This window comes from Haplochromis burtoni, unplaced genomic scaffold (genome assembly GCF_018398535.1).
Source record: "Haplochromis burtoni strain Fernald_Lab_line unplaced genomic scaffold, NCSU_Asbu1 Contig_14, whole genome shotgun sequence".
NCBI lineage: Eukaryota > Metazoa > Chordata > Actinopteri > Cichliformes > Cichlidae > Haplochromis > Haplochromis burtoni.
This window is the reverse complement of record NW_024582375.1, coordinates 1,929,820-1,947,110: the sequence shown is the minus strand read 5'-3', so window position 1 is coordinate 1,947,110 and position 17,291 is coordinate 1,929,820. Positions and strand designations below refer to the sequence as shown.

Below are 17,291 nucleotides of genomic sequence, written 5' to 3'. Positions count from 1 at the left end.
TATGAAACATTAAATAAAACCAAAGCAAAATTTGAATCATTGCAAATGCATATAGGCTTAATGTGACTGCATGGTGAATAACTGCATGGAATATACTAAGAAACTTAAGTGAAGCTATATTTTATGTGCCATTCATAAGTCCAGGAGGGCTGTCTGCTTCTCCTCCCTGCAGCTGAGCTAAAATAGGTGCTTCAGCTGTTGTGCTTTTGCCCTTATCTACATCTGGTGAACATCTGGTTTCCATCTGACTGTGCTCGTGTGGAACTGGGTTGGGTTGTGAGCGTGACAATAGTGCAAAAAAGAGAGAGAGAAAGGGAAGAGGAGAGGGTATGGATTATGTTCGTGAGCTTCGATAAAGTGTGCGTGACAGGCTGGCTGAGAGGACGAATGAGTTGGGGGGGTAGGGGGTGAGCTAATGACTTGCCGAAAAGAGAGAAAGATTGTGTGTGCTTGTGTGTGTGTGTGTGTGTGTGTGTGTGCGTGCGTGCATGTTAACCTTGCCTGCAACCAATAATCTCAATGCTGCCGTGACAAATTAGGCACAAATCTTTGCTGATGTGATTAATCTCATTGTTTCACAGAAAGTTTTTTTTTATTTTTTTCACCGGAGACGATCACATCAGAAATCTGCATGGAAGAGTGAACTGGCATCTTTATCTCTTCAATGGAAACCTGTTGAGTCCTGTTTTTATGGCTCAGTTTAAAGCGAAGTATTATACCATGACTGGGGGAAAACAGAAGGGGCAAAAAAGTTGTAAAATTAAGTACGAAAAGCACCATCAAACCTATGTGTGAGTCGGATTCTTGCTTTGTGAGCAGATGATATGACGATTAATGTTTAAGATGTCCATCTCTGGGGGAAAAAAGAAAAGGCCTTTGGGTTTTAAGGGGGCAGCAGGAGTCTGTATTAAAAATCCTCGATTTGGGGCCACAGGGTATTCATGGTAAGCAGGCCAGCTGGGTTGCTTAGGAACAACCTCTAAAGCCTGTATGAACCTTTCTGCATATACATTGTATTAGATAGAGTAAATGATAAGATGTGTTGCACCTTTTGTTGATCAATATCTCTTAATATGAGATTTTAAAAAGTGGTTCTAGGCTTGGAAATGTGATTTTTAAAATGATTTTCATCCTTTGTGTCTCTTTATATTGTAATACACTGTTTATCTTGGCGTTTTGTAGTCCAAAGCTGCATCTATACTGCAAGCACTTTGCTCATCGTTCGTGACTTTGAAGCTGACGGATGGCTTCTTGCAAAAGTTGTGTTGGGTACCCTCAAATGTGTTTACTACCAGGTCGTATGTCAATCACTGAAATCCTTCGCCTCACTGTTTGTCACACAAATGTTTGACTTGAAATAATATTTTAATGCTAAAATAATAAAAACAAATATAAAAAAGCATATTTTTATTTTTTAATAAGAATCCAAAGCTGTTACTTCCCTGAACAGACAAATGTGGTTTAGGTTTAATGTTATGCCCGATTAATTTCTGAAAAAAGTCCAGTTTTTCAGTTTGTAGTTTTAAACAAGTTTTTAAAGAGCTTCCTGAAGTACTTGTGTTTTCTTGTTTTTATGGTGTAATAAATCTCTTAATCACCACTAGTCCTGGGTTGGAACCTCCTTTTGGTTTCAGAACCTTAATTCTTTGTAGCAAAGGTTCTTTGCTACAGTGCAGGACAGATCCATGCTTTCACATTTAGGTTGACGTCTCCATTTGTGCTGCAACAGATGCTGGGTTTACCATCTTCTGTTGTCCAACTGGTGAGGTTAAGAAAGTTGTAGTCTCAGTTTCTCTTGTCTTCTGCTGCTGTAGCTTGCTTTGAGTTTTTCCTGACAGCACACATGTTCGAGTTAATCTCTCTATCCTCGTCCCTTGAACCAGTCTAACTATTATCTGCTGACCACTGGCACTAACAAGGCATTTTAACACACAAAACAGGCACTTATTGAATATTTTCATATTTTGTGTTGCTTTTTAGATCTCTTATAAACCCGAGAAATAGTTGTATGGAAAAATCCTAGCAGATCAGCAGTTTCTGAAATAATCAGACCAGATTGTCTGGCACCAACAAGCATTTTACATTCAAAGTCACTTTAATCGCTCTTCCTTGAACTTCAGCTGGCCGTCTTAACCATTAAATGCATTAAGTTCCAGCGTTGAAATTTGGTCGACGACATACGCTGTGAGCATTTTCACAGGTTTACCTAACGTAGTCGCCAGTAAGTCTACATGTAAATAAATACTTTATCTTAGAGTAATATTGTAAAGGGGAAATGATGGTGCTATTTTTTTACCTTTCTGGCAAAGTATTATACAAACCCATTAATAACTTCACCATTTGCTGCTCTGCTACATTATACTGCACAAACTGCAGATAATATTGCAAACAAACTGAACAAACAGTGTGATGATCTAAACATCCATAAAGCATCTTTTTCTACATTAAGTTCTGACACAGAAAAGTCCGTAAGGCCTCAAACACCCTCCTTGAAATAAACAACCCTCAATGTGTGTTCATGATAAAGAAAGTACTGTATGTGCACAATTCAGGCGCCAACTACAGTGTGTGTATGTGTGTGTGTGTGTGTGTGTGTGTGAATCAGGGGGAATGTGGCTTATGGTGTAAAGTACATCGATTGGGCAACAACATTTGAGATGTGCTGTTAAAAAAAAGTGTAGTTTGACACATTTGGTATCTTTGACAGCTTTAATTCTTGACTTTCATTTAAAGTTTCGTGGGCCTGAGCAATGTTGGATAAACTCACCTAGTTCCAAGAGTAAAGGTAATGACACTATCTAGTCTCTGATAAAAAAAAAGAAGCTCAATGTCTGAGAAAAAGTGCTGGCTGTAGGTGCGCTATCCCTAAACTACATCCATGAGGCCTTAATAGGTCAGATTACAGCCAATATATTGTACATGTATAAGCACACTTCCTGCAACTCATCGCGCAATATTATTTTTGGCATGAACACATCATATTCAGGATTGAGTTTCCTCTCAAACCACTTGTTTGTTCCATTCCTATCCATTGCTTATATTTGGTTCTTAGGACAAGGAGGAGCCAGTCTGTAATGAGCTCCCTTGAGAGACTGCAAAGACATGTCATTTTTTTCATCACTGGTTTTAAGTGTGCGTGTGTGTTGAAGTGGGTTGGGGGGAAAATATGTTTAAGATTCCACAAAACTATGATCTGGAACAGTGAGCCCAGAGTAGTCCGCACTGGATATTGGACTGCAGAGGCGAAGGGAGCGTCCAGCTTCTTTGGCGAGGAATAATGTGTCCATTCCGCTTGACAGTGACTCTTCATGACTGTTTCACATCGCTATATAGAGGGGCCGTGGCCTGTCCGTGTTAGCTGCTTCTTCTTCTTCTTTTTTTGTTGCAAACAGTTCTATAAGTATTCATGAAACACAGGAGTGACAGCGAGGGAGCAAATATGTGTGCGAGAAAGTGTGTATGTGAGAGAGCAAGACAGGAAGCAACCAGGGGCCCACTCTCAGCCACAAAGTAGTAGTAGTGACTAAAAAGATTCACTTTAAGAGGAAGTGAGTTACTGTTGTGTTTGTGTGTTTGTGTATAAAATTGTCTGTGTGTGTGCTAGAAACTTCAGACTAAATATGAATAACCTACAAACATGTATGCACATATTGTGAAGTATTATACCATGACTGGGGGGAAACAGGAGCGGCAGAAAAGTTGCAGCTTGTGTGAATAAATTTGCACTGTTTGTGTAATAAATGTGGTGAATTCACTCCTCAGGGGAGCCCACAGTGGAAACCTTTGTGATCGTATGTTGTCTTACTTATGACCATATATGCTGTGTACAAAAAAACAGGCCATCTATTGCTCAGGATATCATGAGCTCATGAAGCTTTAGGCTTCATTTTGGCAAGACTCACAGGTCTTATGATGGAACACACAATCCTCCCTCTGTAATGTAACTTTTCTATATAAAGGAATATAAATAAATGTAATATTTATATATAAATATTTTGAAATTGCTTTTCTGGGTCCTTATCTGGTCCTCTTTTCTGTCTAAATTTGCATCGTTTGGGAGAAGAAAAGTGGTTCAGTCGGTTTTTCATAGCTATACTTTGAAGATGTTGTTCCTCATGAAAGAAAACATCCCCATTAAAAAAATGGGGGTGAGGAAAGGTTGAAAATAGCTGACATACTTTTGAGGAAGTCTCTCAGTTGGCACTTAATTGTGTTGCTCCATCTGGTGTTTTGTTGAAGTTACTGCGGCACAGACTTATGAGAATATAATACAAAATGTCAGCTTTTAACAGTTTGTATTCTTCAGCAGGCAGTTTGGACTTATAGCTCCCTCTACGGTTCATAACCTATATCACACTTCAAGTAGGCTGTGGGGAAAAAGGGAAACGGAATGGAGAATATTAGAAAGCATTTTTCTAATTTTCTGTTGTCCAGTTTTGTCCCCGTTTTCTGTTTTTACCCTGACAGGAGTATGCTCTTCTATTGCTGCAGCCCACAGAAAACTACACACAGATGCAGAGATGCTCTTCTGCATAACCTGTTGTTAGGAATGCTTATTTGAGTTACTTTTTTCCTGTTAGTTTGAAGCAGTCGGGCAGTTTTCCTGTGACCTCTGACACCAAAAACGTATTTTCAGTTTTCTGAAATACTCACTTAAGTGACCTTTCATCCCCATTCTGTTTGTTCAAGTCATGTAATAAATTGAGTTGCTGTTATGTGATTGCACTAATGAGCAATTGAAGGGGTATGAAGTCTCAGGTGAGTGACCTGACCATGACAAGATGAACAAGTCCTGCTATTCTACTGTATTGCAAAAATTAAATACCAGTGCATTTCTTTGCATTTGACCCAAACTCCTAACTTAAGTGCATTTAAGCTGGCATGGCTCAGATCAATGTGTTATCTATGACCCAGGTCATGATACTCTGTGATACTCTTTACTGTACAGCGCTGTGATAATGTAGTGGGTGGGACCAATGGGTGGGCACTGTACCGACAGGGAGGTCCATCAACACATGTTGATGGACCTCCCTGTCAGTACAGTGCCAAAAGAGGCTTAACCGCACCCACTGAATAATCAAAACACAGTATGTACTGAATGTGATAGCCAGTCTCCCAGCAGCCTACAGTAACAGCTTAAAAGAGGTTTTATGGTTTGTTGTGTTTTGTTTTTTTCTGAGCTTCTTTTTTATAAATATTGGTCCTCGATTATCAGAGATTGTGAGACCTTAGAATCCTAATAATAATTTGATATTGTTTGATTAGCATCAGAACTCCAGCTAAAATATTACTATGGTATCACTCTCAGGGGTTATCTCTGTTACACCTCACCCACAGCAAGTTTGTTTAGGTTATACAGCAGCGCAACAGCAAACAGTCCTTTTCACCAAAGTATTTCAAAAAGAAAGAAACAAAACTGCACAAAGACATACACTTGTGGTCAGAAATTCAAATGCAGTCATCACGGACATGAATGTCATGATAGTGTGGGGGGGTTCAGGGTGTGTAGCATACATCTTTAATGAGTTTAATGACTTAAATTGTGTTGCTTGTTTGTTTTTACCCCTCAAATTTTAAAGGCTGACAGGGTATCGTCATCACCCTGGTGGGCGGTCGGGCGATCGGTATTGACATCTAAGTTTCTCGATAACGCGACAACACGGTGACGTAGGAGCTTCAAATTAATATCATAAGTATATCTACTAAAAATTTCAAATCTCAGTGATCTCAACGTCAGAAGTCAAGTTTTCTGAAAATCCTGTAAATACAATAACTTCAAAATGAGGCAACATAGGATTTTTAAACCGATACCACAGGTGTGTCTGCTCGGAGGCTGAGAAGTAGAACTAGCACACACCAGTATTTTATAATTTTTGTACTGTGCAGGTCTTCTTCCAGCCACCTTATACAGAGTCCAGAGTTCTCTTCAGAAGTAAATGCAAATTTTCTTACACCTCTCTGTGTTGTGATCTATTCTTTTATATTACATTTTATACTTGTTTATATTCATCAATATTTCTGCCCCGTGTGTATTTGTGTGTGTTATAGTTGCAGACTACAATGATACAAATTTACTGGAAGCTGCACTGCTGGGTGGGGACAGCTTCATTGAAGACACACCAGCTCCTGCATCCCAACCTTGTTGGCAGCTTCATAAGAAAGATGGTGATGGCAGACCCTGAACCCGTAACTACCACAAAGGTTGTTTCTTTTCCTCTTGTTTTCAGTGCATTTTTGTATTACCAGCGGCTATGTGTTGTGCTTATTCAGGTGTGCCTTCAGTGAGGAGGTGGAATAAGTGGGTAGTATTTTTGTCTTGGCTTACCATCATAACTAATTGCACACCACCTGGAGTCAAGATGACTGAACGGTCTAAGGCGTTGCATTTAGGTCTTGCAGGAAATAGTTCATCAGGAATGCATGTGTGTGCATGTTTGAGTTGCTATTTGTTTCTAAGGCTATTTGACCTCAAGTTTAAATACATAAGTCAGATTCCATTCAGTTTAGGGTTATGCATTCGAGATAATTCAATTGTATATTATGATATATTGACAGATAAAAGCGTGCTCAAGCATCTTTGTAATCAGTGTTCAGTAGCTGAGCAAAAGCTCTGTGTTCTGGTTGCCTTCTCCCTTGGAGGCGTGGGTTCAAATCCTGCTCCTGTGACGAAGCATTTCACAATATATTTCATTCAGTATTTAAGAAATTTGTAAACATGGATTTATTTCTCACACATAAGTTGTAAGAAAGCTGATGGGAAACGCAGATCCTAAATGGATAGCACTGGGAATAATTGTGGGTTTTTAATGCTTCATGCACTGAGAACACAAAACATTGTGTGAATCAGTAGTGCATAAAGACTTGCTTCTTCTGCATTGCTCAGGCTGATCTTCAGCATCTATTCATGAGCTTGATCCTACTTTCACCTGCTCTGTCTGCCGGTGCAGGCCTCCTTAGATGACCTGGTGGTACCAGGGCCCACAGGTGCACCATATCCATGCTGAGCGAGGATACCTGATATACTGCTGCAGCTCAGAGGTCCTGAGCTCAAACTATCCTCTAGCCTCAGTCTCCTGGTAGCTTGTATTACAGGCACACACCACCACACCTGGCAAGAAGCAGCCTCACTCACAGAGCTTTTAACGTCATCACATTAGAGTAGTGTCCATCAATAATGGAAGTAATGGCAAAGCAAATAACTACTGATATGAGATTTTCTTAATTAGCAGAAGGACGTGTGTGTGTGATCATTTTGTTTATGCACTGTCAGATAAACAATAAAACATTCATGGATTTGTGATAATCACATAAACAATGACAAACTCAGGACACTGATGGAAATCAAACTGCAGGAATTCTGTTTGGCTACACAAGCAATTTTACATTCATGAGGCAGACCACAAAGACTGAAGAAAACTGTAAACCGGAGGCTAACTTCTGAGGTTTTTCTCAGTTTTTTACAAATGTCTGTCTGAATTGTGTGACTTTGTGAAAGGTGTGACTTTGTCAGGTCTTCCAGAGTAAGATGAACCAGCAAAGGTATTTATCATTTTGCCAAATCTCATGGGCTATTGTGTCAGGATGGCAGAGCGGTTTAAGGCGCTGTGTTCAGGTTGCAGTCTCCTATGGAGACGTGGGTTCAAATCCCACTTCTGACAGCAAGTTTCTCGCATGTAGCAGATGAAGATGCTGTTCATCATTACAAAACCAGTCACTATGCAGGGTTGAACAGTGCCCAACTAAGAGACCTGTGTTATGAGAAATTTAGATCTCAAATGCATTTTGTCAGAGTAACACTAAGAATAGTTGTACCCTGTTCATCTGAACAAGTCAGTTTCCCGCATTGAAAACACCTGAATGCAGTAGTGGCAGTCGAATCTACGCCTTAACCTGCTCAACCATCTATATCTTCCACAGCGCTTTTTGGTGATATAGATAATTCCACAGAGCTTCCTGTTTCATCTTAAGCCCTCAATACATGCAGCTGTTACAGAGGTTTCAGATATGATATTATGGTTGGTGCTTAGAACTTTGGTCTCATAAAAGCAGATCTCAATGTGTTTTGAAGTGAATTCAAAGTCCAAAGCATTAACCATTACACCATGGGAGTGCCAAAATAATGCCATTAGAAAATTAGCTGGAAATCATTGGATTGTGCTGTTGGCTGGAAAACAAAATGAAGCATATTAGCTTTAGTGGTTAACTTGCATTTTAATGGTATAAAGATCATGTAAATAAAAAAAGAAGGTCAGCCCTGATTTTACCAATAATGCTCGAATGACAATAAAGTTGCTCCAGTGATTTCAAATTTGCAGATTTGTGTAAAAGAAAGTGATTCTACCAGTATGTCATAGTGCCTTTAATAAATAGTTAGCACAGTGCACATGACAGTTATATATCTTCAGTAAATATATTAGTGACATGAAATTAATGACTTGCTTTGTTGTACATGTCAGCTATTACAAGTCAATTATTACAAAACTCACCAACGCGGAATTAGACCTGACACAACACCAGCATCTTTACTTGAACAGTGTCAGACAAGCTACTTGCTGTCAGAGGTGGGATTTGAACCCACGCCTCCAGGTGAGACTGCGACCTGAACGCAGCGCCTTAGACCGCTCGGCCACCCTGACACAGCTGTAGTCATGGTTTCGTGAAGTTAAAAATTTAGGACGGCTGCCTAAATTTTGAACATCTAAAATGTTCGGATCATGCTGTTGTTACAGAGGTTTGGATCTTTAGCCATCAGAATTGTTGTCTGCCACCCTCCTGGGAAGAGCTGAGGAAAGTCCCAAACGAGAGGTCACCCAGCAGCCACGGAGCAGAGGCCAGAGGGGGTTGCAGTGACGTGCCCGCGGGCTCTGCCGGCAGCCAGCTGTGCCAGAGAGGACCGGGCCTCAGGCCCAGAGGCCAGAGGCCTGAGGGCACCCCACCCCCCAGAAGGGGCCCAGCCGGGCCACAGGCGCCAGGCCCCGCCAATCGGCCACCAGGAGTGAGCCGGTACATACATGAGCACCCAGCCCCAGACACCAAGAAACACCAACACACCGACCTCTCAGGGCATCAGCCACTGGCAGGGAGTGTGGTGAGGGGAGATAGGCCTCCATACCTCGAAGAGCTTAAGATGTTCCCAGAGAGGTGGATTCTAAGACCCAAGCTGACATATAGACACAGACGAACAGGTGCACGCAGACACAAACGTGCATTCCCACCCCCATATACACAAACAGATACTCAGCACTCACCCGACGTGGAGACAGACATAAATAGACACTGTACACACATTCACACTCCCCAAACATACTCTATATCCCAGGTCCGGGTACCCCTGCCCCCAGAGGGGCAAACCGTACCCAGACCCAGGAGATGTAACCCTTCTCTCTGGGGTGGAGGAAAACAGATCGCCTCCTTATCTGCAGTAGCAGGGAGGCCCCGCATCCCAGACCCCAATCCGACGGCCAGCACCTCCTCCCAGCCGCCCAGCCCTGATGGTTAACAGAACGGGGGTGAGTGAAGAAGTGCATTTAAAACACAGGAGGGCATGGTGCTTCCTGCCAGAGAGCAGCACGGCTCCTCCCGAAAACCCTCAGTGTCTATATGCATTTAAAATTGAGGGTAGGGCACCAGCGCCAGAGGTGGGTTTGAATACACAGACTATCCTCTGGATGCTGTATAACGTGCAGGAATCCATGATGTAAATTAGCCTTTATGCATGTAGTGTTTCGTGTCCACTTTAAAAGGGAGCACTTTTGTCCATAGCGTAGCTGCACAAGCTAATGAATGACCTCTCTTTTGAACACAAAACGCCCTCACACAAAACAGGAGGGGTACCTCCAAAGTTTGGCTTTGTCCGTTCATTGATGGTAGTTTTGTGCTTGATGCAAAACGCTAGTATAACATATATTTAACACATTGTTGTAGAAGTTAATTGTAGAACCAATCTGAGGGCGCACAGTAGCGGATTTTATTTTCTATATATATATTTTTCCCTCACAAGTTGCACTAAATTCTCTCCAACAGAGCTGCTGTTGGATCCATAACAGCCACTTTAGCCTGAGGCCCTAATGAATAACATGTGTTGCTGATTTTCTGTGTTGCCATCGACTAACTGAACAGCTGAGCGCTGATAGTAATGCTGTTAGTGTCAATAAACTGAGCCTACTGAAGTCTCTATCTCCTGTACTTGCTCTCAAACTCCAAACTATACTCGCCATAGTCAAGTTTGTTTAGCAGCTCCATTCAGTGCTCCACACCTCTGTGCTTGATCTCTCATCCTCAGGTTATGTCACATTCCAGGCAACATGTTGGGACAGAAAGCTCACCTGAAACTAACAAGAAAGTGATTTCGTGCCCTTCCTTTGGACCTAGCTGCAGATTAGCATGATTTTCCTTGAGCTGAGGGACAACTTCTTCGTATCTTGTTGGAAAATCCAGTGTTTGTGAAACACAGCCTTGTTTTCCTCCTCTGGCCTTCTGCTGTAAATTTGGGATAAACAAGCCCCCCCGCTGTTATGACACTGATGGAAACATATCAGGAGCTGATAAGTGTGTAACCACACCTGTATCCTCCCCTCAAATCTCCCATCCGCAGCTTCATTTTCATATTTCCTGCTGGGTGCTTTTTCACCTTTTGTTGTCTTTTCTCTCATATTTGATCCGGCAGTGCCAGTCTCACCCCCTCTCCAACCCGGTTCTCCCTCTCTTTGTCACTGGTTGTCGATCAACCAGTCAGTGACATGTGGAATTTTTCATCACCTCGCCCCGGGGGCACCATGCTGCCTGCGCCTGTGTATCGTGCTGCTTTTTTTTCCAGTCCTGCCTTCTCTCTCTCTCTCTCACACTCATGCACACTCATTCTCTCCCCGCGGTATTATTCTGAGTCAGCCAGTGGCAAGCTATGGTTTGTTGTTTGTGGTCAACCCAGCTGTATGGGGTAGCAGTAGCTGTCAGTGACTGATCAGCTCTCCATGGCCTATCGTCCCTCCAGCTCTGGCTCCTACACTGTGGTTATCATCCCGCTTAAGACCAGTCTGTGCAGCGTGGACGCACTTCGCTTCTACCTATGGGTGAGGATAGAGGTGGTATTTGTGTGTCTGTACTTACATCATCTGTTTTGTCTCCCTGTTTTTTTTAGGAGTTGTATGAATGATCAAACTGTTGTATACTAAACATGCTTTTGATGGACTCTTCTGTCTCTGGGGAAGTGTCACTAGTTTGGTACATTTGGCCAACCTGCAATAACCTGACTTTTCCCACTTCTCTGGAATGTAACATCCATCATTTCTGTGTTGATTTTGACTCATTTACTCATTATTTTACAGTATTCTTATAAAGAGACAAGTTTATCTAGGCTAAATGGCAGCATATTTCACTAGTAAGTTCAACCGGTACAAGCTACAAGCTACAAGGAACGAGTGCCAAGAAACACAAACAACTAAAGTGCAGGGACATAAATGTCAGAAATCTTATCTGTTGATTAGAACTGAGATTGTTAAACAATTCTTTTCATTAATCTTTGAACAGACAGCAAACACAAGTGTAGTCTCACAGACAAAAAAAACTTTTTTAACTTTTTAGGCAAATTTAAAGAGGTAAAAACGTCCAATTTTAAGTCTTCATGTCTGCATAAAGCTAATTCAGTGTCACACGAGATATCCTCAGTTCATTCTTTGATTGCACTGTAGGACAAAGGCAATTTTAATAATATGCCTAACATGATATCTGCACATTTTTGCTGCCGTCTGAGGTTTTATCACATTTATTCTGTTCTGTGTTAAACTCAACTGGTGAATACCATGCCTTTCAAAAAAAAGGCATGGTAAAAATTCAGCATTTTTAAAGCTGGATAAGTTTTGCAGAAGAGGATTTTGTGGTTTCTAAGTGCCTCCTTATATTGCTTGGTGGAGTATTACTCAAGTTACTTGACAGGCTCAGGCTCAGGGCTCTCTACTCTCACTGTCAGTCAGGTTTTTCATGTGTCATGCTGTAATAACATCCAACTTTTGGCAGCTGTGCAAAAAGCTTTTTTTTTTGTATGATTTGCCTCAGGTAAACACTGCTTGCAAAGTACTAAAACAGTGGATTAACAATTCATCCATATCTTTTTGTCTAGCAGTAATAAGTTCTGACTGTTATTGAATTCCAGCACACAGCTAGACTTGCCTCACACAGCACAGAAGTGTGCCTCGACACACCATTGGGGAATGGCTTTGTTAGTTGAAAAGACACATTTTGGATTCATATAATGATGATGCACCACCCTCTGTTCATTTGCAATGCTACTCTGCTGCACGTGCTGCAAACAGTGCTGAGATAAATGTTGGAGCTGCTCTGCTGAATAAAATATGTGATGACAGCATTTCTAAACTATCCTATTATTGCATTATTAACATTTAAGAAAAAAAGGTTTACGCTTATGAGCCAAATAATAAGTAACAACCTCCTGCCACCCATGTCAAATGACCTAATTAACAAAACAATTGATTGACTATTAAAATAGTATATAGTTAGCTATAGTCTTGATGGTGTACCCTGCAACACACCACAACCATCAGAAAAGCACACCAGGCATCAAAAATAAGATCAGCCTGATATCTGTGCAGTGATATCAGTCACCATTCAGTCGATAATTAAAAAGAAAGTGAAGAACAAAAACTATATTTTAAACAGTGCTTCCATTATATTTTTATCCATGGGAGAGAAGTTTAATAGGTGCTAGCTACCAAGGGGCAAACTCCAGAGCTGAAAAAGTGGCAAAAACTGCAGTTCCTGTAGCTGCCACTTGAGGCTGGCACCAAAATGAAGTTAATCTCCACAGACTCATACGTTCAAAGGTTGAAGTTTAGAGATTAAAAAGCATATTTACTGCCTGGTACAAAATAGGGTTTGCGCCTGTGTGGGTAGTTTTCTCTTTTTAATAACTCACCTGCCTGTATAATTGGCTTGTTAGCCTCAGCATTAATTGGCTCAATTAACGTATTCCTGCACCCAAACAGTTTGTGAATGCAGCTTTCTGACCAAGCTAGCTAGAGTTAGCTTGATAAATTAGGGCTCCACCCTTTCTTCCATATATGGCAGCTGAGGTCACGGTGACTACTTTCATCTTTGATACTGTGGAATTGCCATGATATTTTGCAGTTGTTCTCTTGTGGTAGGGAAACTATATTCTGCTAATGTCAGTATGTTTAGCATAAAATATCACGCAATCCGCGTTTTTTACTTCTCATGAATTTTACATTTTCTAACTGGAAAAATGTGGATTTTTAGGGGTTAAGGTCACGGCACAATCCTATAGAAATAGTCGCAAGTCTAATTGTTTCTTTTAAACATTAACACGTTTGAGACAAGAAAACAGAGAAAACTATAGAGCAAATGTGCATGTTTTCTCACTAACAGCTAACCAGCCCAGTGGTGTATATGCTTTCTCCATTCTTTTCTTTTTTTTAAATGTAGTGTTTGTTTGTGATAACAGTAAGCCGACTCAATGTGACAAACTTGTAGATAATATTGAACCTGATCTCTTTTTCTCAAGGCTCTCAGAGTTGAATGTTTTCACAATGTACATTTTTGGTTAACTATCATAACTGAATCATATGTGGCAAACTGATAACATAAGGTTGACAGCCATGGATTAAGAGGTCATGTTAGCAATATTCAGATTAAGAGCATGTCTCATTAATACTTCTAGCTTTTTAAATTTGTTTTCCATTTGAACAGCACACTCACTCACTGTGTGTTTTTCAGACAAGTTGAATTGTCACGTAAAGGTGATGCGCATCGTTGTATGTATAAAGTGCGTTTGTTGAGTCAGGTTGCGTTCAGTCATTTCTATCTTTGCTTTATTCGGGGTAGCGTGACTCTACAGTCATCCCAGTGACACATTCCCACATGTCAAGCTCGATCTTCACAGCTTCCTGTTGAAGGATCAGTGTAACCAGTTTTCTGTTAGCAGTAAATCTACTAACGATCAGCAGCCGAGCCAGAATAAATTTAGACTATTAACTCTAAAATAGAGAATAGAGTTTTCGGCCTCACTGTCGTTGAGATTACAGTGACTCTAATGGTCTGAAGTCATGAAGCCCCACCGCCACATGTCATGTTTCTCACTGTGTGTCTTTGTTTCAGCCTATTTAAAGAGCCTGTAACCCCGCTGGGCATAGACTAAAGAGCTAAAGGCCACCTGCTGCTCAGTGTTGCCTGGTACACAGTGCCTCGGGGCCTCTGGTTTACATGCTTCTATACATGAACCTGAAGGTCAAACATGTTAGCCTAGTACACAGGGACATACTAAAACTGGTTCTATCATATAACTCAGCACAAATCCAAAGTTTTCCATTTCATTTTACTTCTTTGTGTTTCAGATTAAACGGTTGAAGGATCTGGAGAAGGAGAAGGACGCTCTGTGGTCTGGTCTGGAGATTCTGGAGAAGGCTCGGCTCTGGTATCTCCAGCGGCTGGAGGAGAACAGGGCTTGGCAGGATAGCATCGAAAGCAGAAGTGGGTTTGTCTCCAGAAATGAAGATGGAGCAGAGGTACAGAGAAGGGCCTCTTTGATTTTACTGACATGAGGCTGTCATGTTTAATAACGATGAATGATTACAGTCTTAACTTCCTTCTGACTTTGAAAAGGCTTGTCATTGTAACACAATCACAACTGGCTGCCTTATTGTCGAGGCTGAAGGATGGAAGTTGCATCGGGCCTTACCATCAATTTTAGCATGCACAGCGTCCAAGTTCAGTGGTCAATATCTGAAAAATTGTGCAAGACTTCAGCCTCATTCCTAAACGACAAACATTTCCTGTAATTACATCATTTTAAGCATCTATTTCATTTTCATCTGTTAGTGAGAGCATTCCTCACCAATCATAAAGATGAGACTTGTGCTTGGCATCCATTCGGGTGTTTCTAAGCCCACTAAAAGTTCTGTGTGCCTGTCCTCAGGCTCGTTCCTGCCTCCTCAGGTCTCGTATCCAGCGGGTGAACGGTTCTCTGGGCTCTGTGATGAGTGAGCCCAAGGCCATGACCAGCAGCAACCCCTCTCTGCTTGAAGCAGTGGCAGACAGTGACCTCCGGTGGCACAACTCAGTACTGACTCAGGTAAAGAAACAACCCTCAAGGAGGTAGAAGAAATACATTTTAATTAAATATTGAAACATCTTCTTTAAGAGCTTTTAATAAAGTTACGTGAATAAGTTTTGCATCAGCGTTCTTATGATTTTTGTGTAACATTGTCATTTTTCATGTTTTAACAGGAGGTGAAGAACAAGAACTGTCAAATATCCTTGTTAGAACAGGAAAAACACGCTCTCCTCAATCAACTCCATGCACTGAAGAACTGCTGACTATAAGCTTACACGTGTATTACACCCCAAACTTACATTTAACTGGATATCATACAATTATTTGCATGTAAATATGTATTTAAATTAATAAATGATAGTAAATGATACATTATTTTTTTCTTTGCTTTGTATGCAGTGAACCAGCCTGACTGGAAGGTTTTTGAATAACTTGACTGACGTGTTGAATGTGCTGCATTTGTTAATTCCTCATGACTATCATTTAACTTTGACCACTTTATGCTCTCTGCTGCTGATGATACATTTAGGGTTATGTCAACATCCAAGTATTCCCACAAATTTGTTCCTGCACTATTTGTCTAATTAAAATGTAAAAGTATATTAAATAACAACTGCAAGTCCAGAAAAAGATGCCTTCATTTGAACCGTAACACCTTCTAGTTTCTGTAAATGTGCTTGCTGGGCACGTGAATAAATCATATTCTAACTGTAAGAGACCCTGTGAATATATTCAGTTGTATGTAGATGTACAGTTGAATAATAGATACACCTGGATCACTGCATTGATTCTTTATGAAATGAAATGTCTCCATGTTTGGAGATACTCTCTGAAATGGATGGACACAACATGACTAAACTGATACCACATGAGCAAATTAATTATTTTTTTTTTCCTTTACTGAATGCACTGAGTAAGTGCAATAAGTGAGCAATAGTGTTTAGTACTTCTCCAAAAGACACTTGAAGCAAAGTAATCTCATTATAATAAAGGCTTGCAAATTTGAGAGACTAGCCCATGTCTCAGTTTTAATTACGTTCATTTCAATGTAATTTATATAGCACTAAGTCACAAAACTAGTTGCCTCAAGGTGTTTTATATTTATATTTATATTATTAGCAAGACAATCCCAACAATCACACGAACCCCCAACAAGTTAGCAGTTGGCAACAGTGGGAAGACAAATTTACTTTTAACAGGATGAAACCTTAAACTGAACCAGGCTCAGGGAGGGGCAGCCATCTGTTACAACCAGTAGTTGATCACTTAATGAGAAGTACAGAGATTCACATTGGTGGAAAAGTGAACAAAAGAATGATCATCAATTCACATTAAGAAAAACTGCTGATAGCTAAATGACTGTTGCTGCTACTGTCTTTAGAGGGTGTCCTGTAAAGATTACAAGAAGAGCTCAAGAAACAATCCTGGAAGAGTTGTTCAAAACAAAACAAAATTTTAAAAAACGGAGAAACAAAAATATACAACACTGTTTCGAGGGGACACGGTACGGGACATCAGCTGCAAAGCCTCATTCCCACTGTAGAGCACGGTGGAGGGAGCATCATGGTTTTGGGCTGCTTTGCCATCTCAGGGCCTGGACTGTGAGAAGTCACTGAGGGGACAAATGGTTTAAGGTGGTATTTTGAAGTGGTTACTTCAAAGATGGGAACCAGGTCACAGTGAGTTCTCTTCAGAGCAGTAAGTCTGGTTTCAATCAGCTTGCATTCAATGAAATCAAACTGGCAAATAAATCCATTCTTTTTATGGAAATATTGTTATTAGCTGTAATTTTAAAAAAGAATCTATTACTGTCTGCATTTACTGGAATTTACAATAAGTAGGGATGGCTGTAGCTCAGGAAGTACATCTACAAATTAGAAGGTTGATGGTTCAATCCCTGGCTGCTCCAGTCTGCATGCCAAATTTACTTGGGCAAGATACTAACCCCAACTTTCTCTCCAATTGGAGTATGAATGTTGAAATTCCTTTACTAATAGTGACATGGTTGCTTAACTTCAGAATGAAATAGGCACTCCGTTGGGCTCATTCGCTGTAGCTGGCTCAGAGTGATTGCAGTGTGTGCGAAATCAGTTTGCATTTATAAATTATCTGGCGAGTGATTGCAGTCAGTTTGGAGACATGTTGCGTCCCACCAGGCAACCTGTACAATTGCCTTACAATCTAAAGTGGTCGGTTACAGAATTAAAAG

The 17,291-nt window shown here is 40.8% G+C and overlaps 1 protein-coding gene and 2 non-coding genes across 4 annotated transcripts in view; 2 read left to right on the top strand and 1 right to left on the bottom strand.

Annotated features, from left to right (window-relative positions):
* Positions 1-17,291, top strand: part of sapcd1 (suppressor APC domain containing 1) — a 25,194-nt gene extending 7,903 nt beyond the window's left edge. The window contains exons 2-5 of one of the 2 annotated variants that reach the window (XM_005915655.3): positions 6,049-6,201; positions 14,364-14,534; positions 14,945-15,100; positions 15,256-17,291. In XM_005915655.3, coding sequence (XP_005915717.1) covers positions 6,049-6,201; positions 14,364-14,534; positions 14,945-15,100; positions 15,256-15,345 — 570 coding nt within the window. In that variant the 3' untranslated portion in view covers positions 15,346-17,291. Of the gene's footprint in view, positions 1-6,048; positions 6,202-10,749; positions 11,070-14,363; positions 14,535-14,944; positions 15,101-15,255 lie in introns of those variants that run through there. The other variant, XM_005915656.3, reaches the window with a different exon arrangement.
* Positions 7,576-7,658, top strand: trnal-cag. The gene has a single exon. It is a non-coding gene; the product is annotated as a tRNA-Leu (tRNA).
* On the bottom strand, positions 8,554-8,636 carry trnal-cag. The gene has a single exon. It is a non-coding gene; the product is annotated as a tRNA-Leu (tRNA).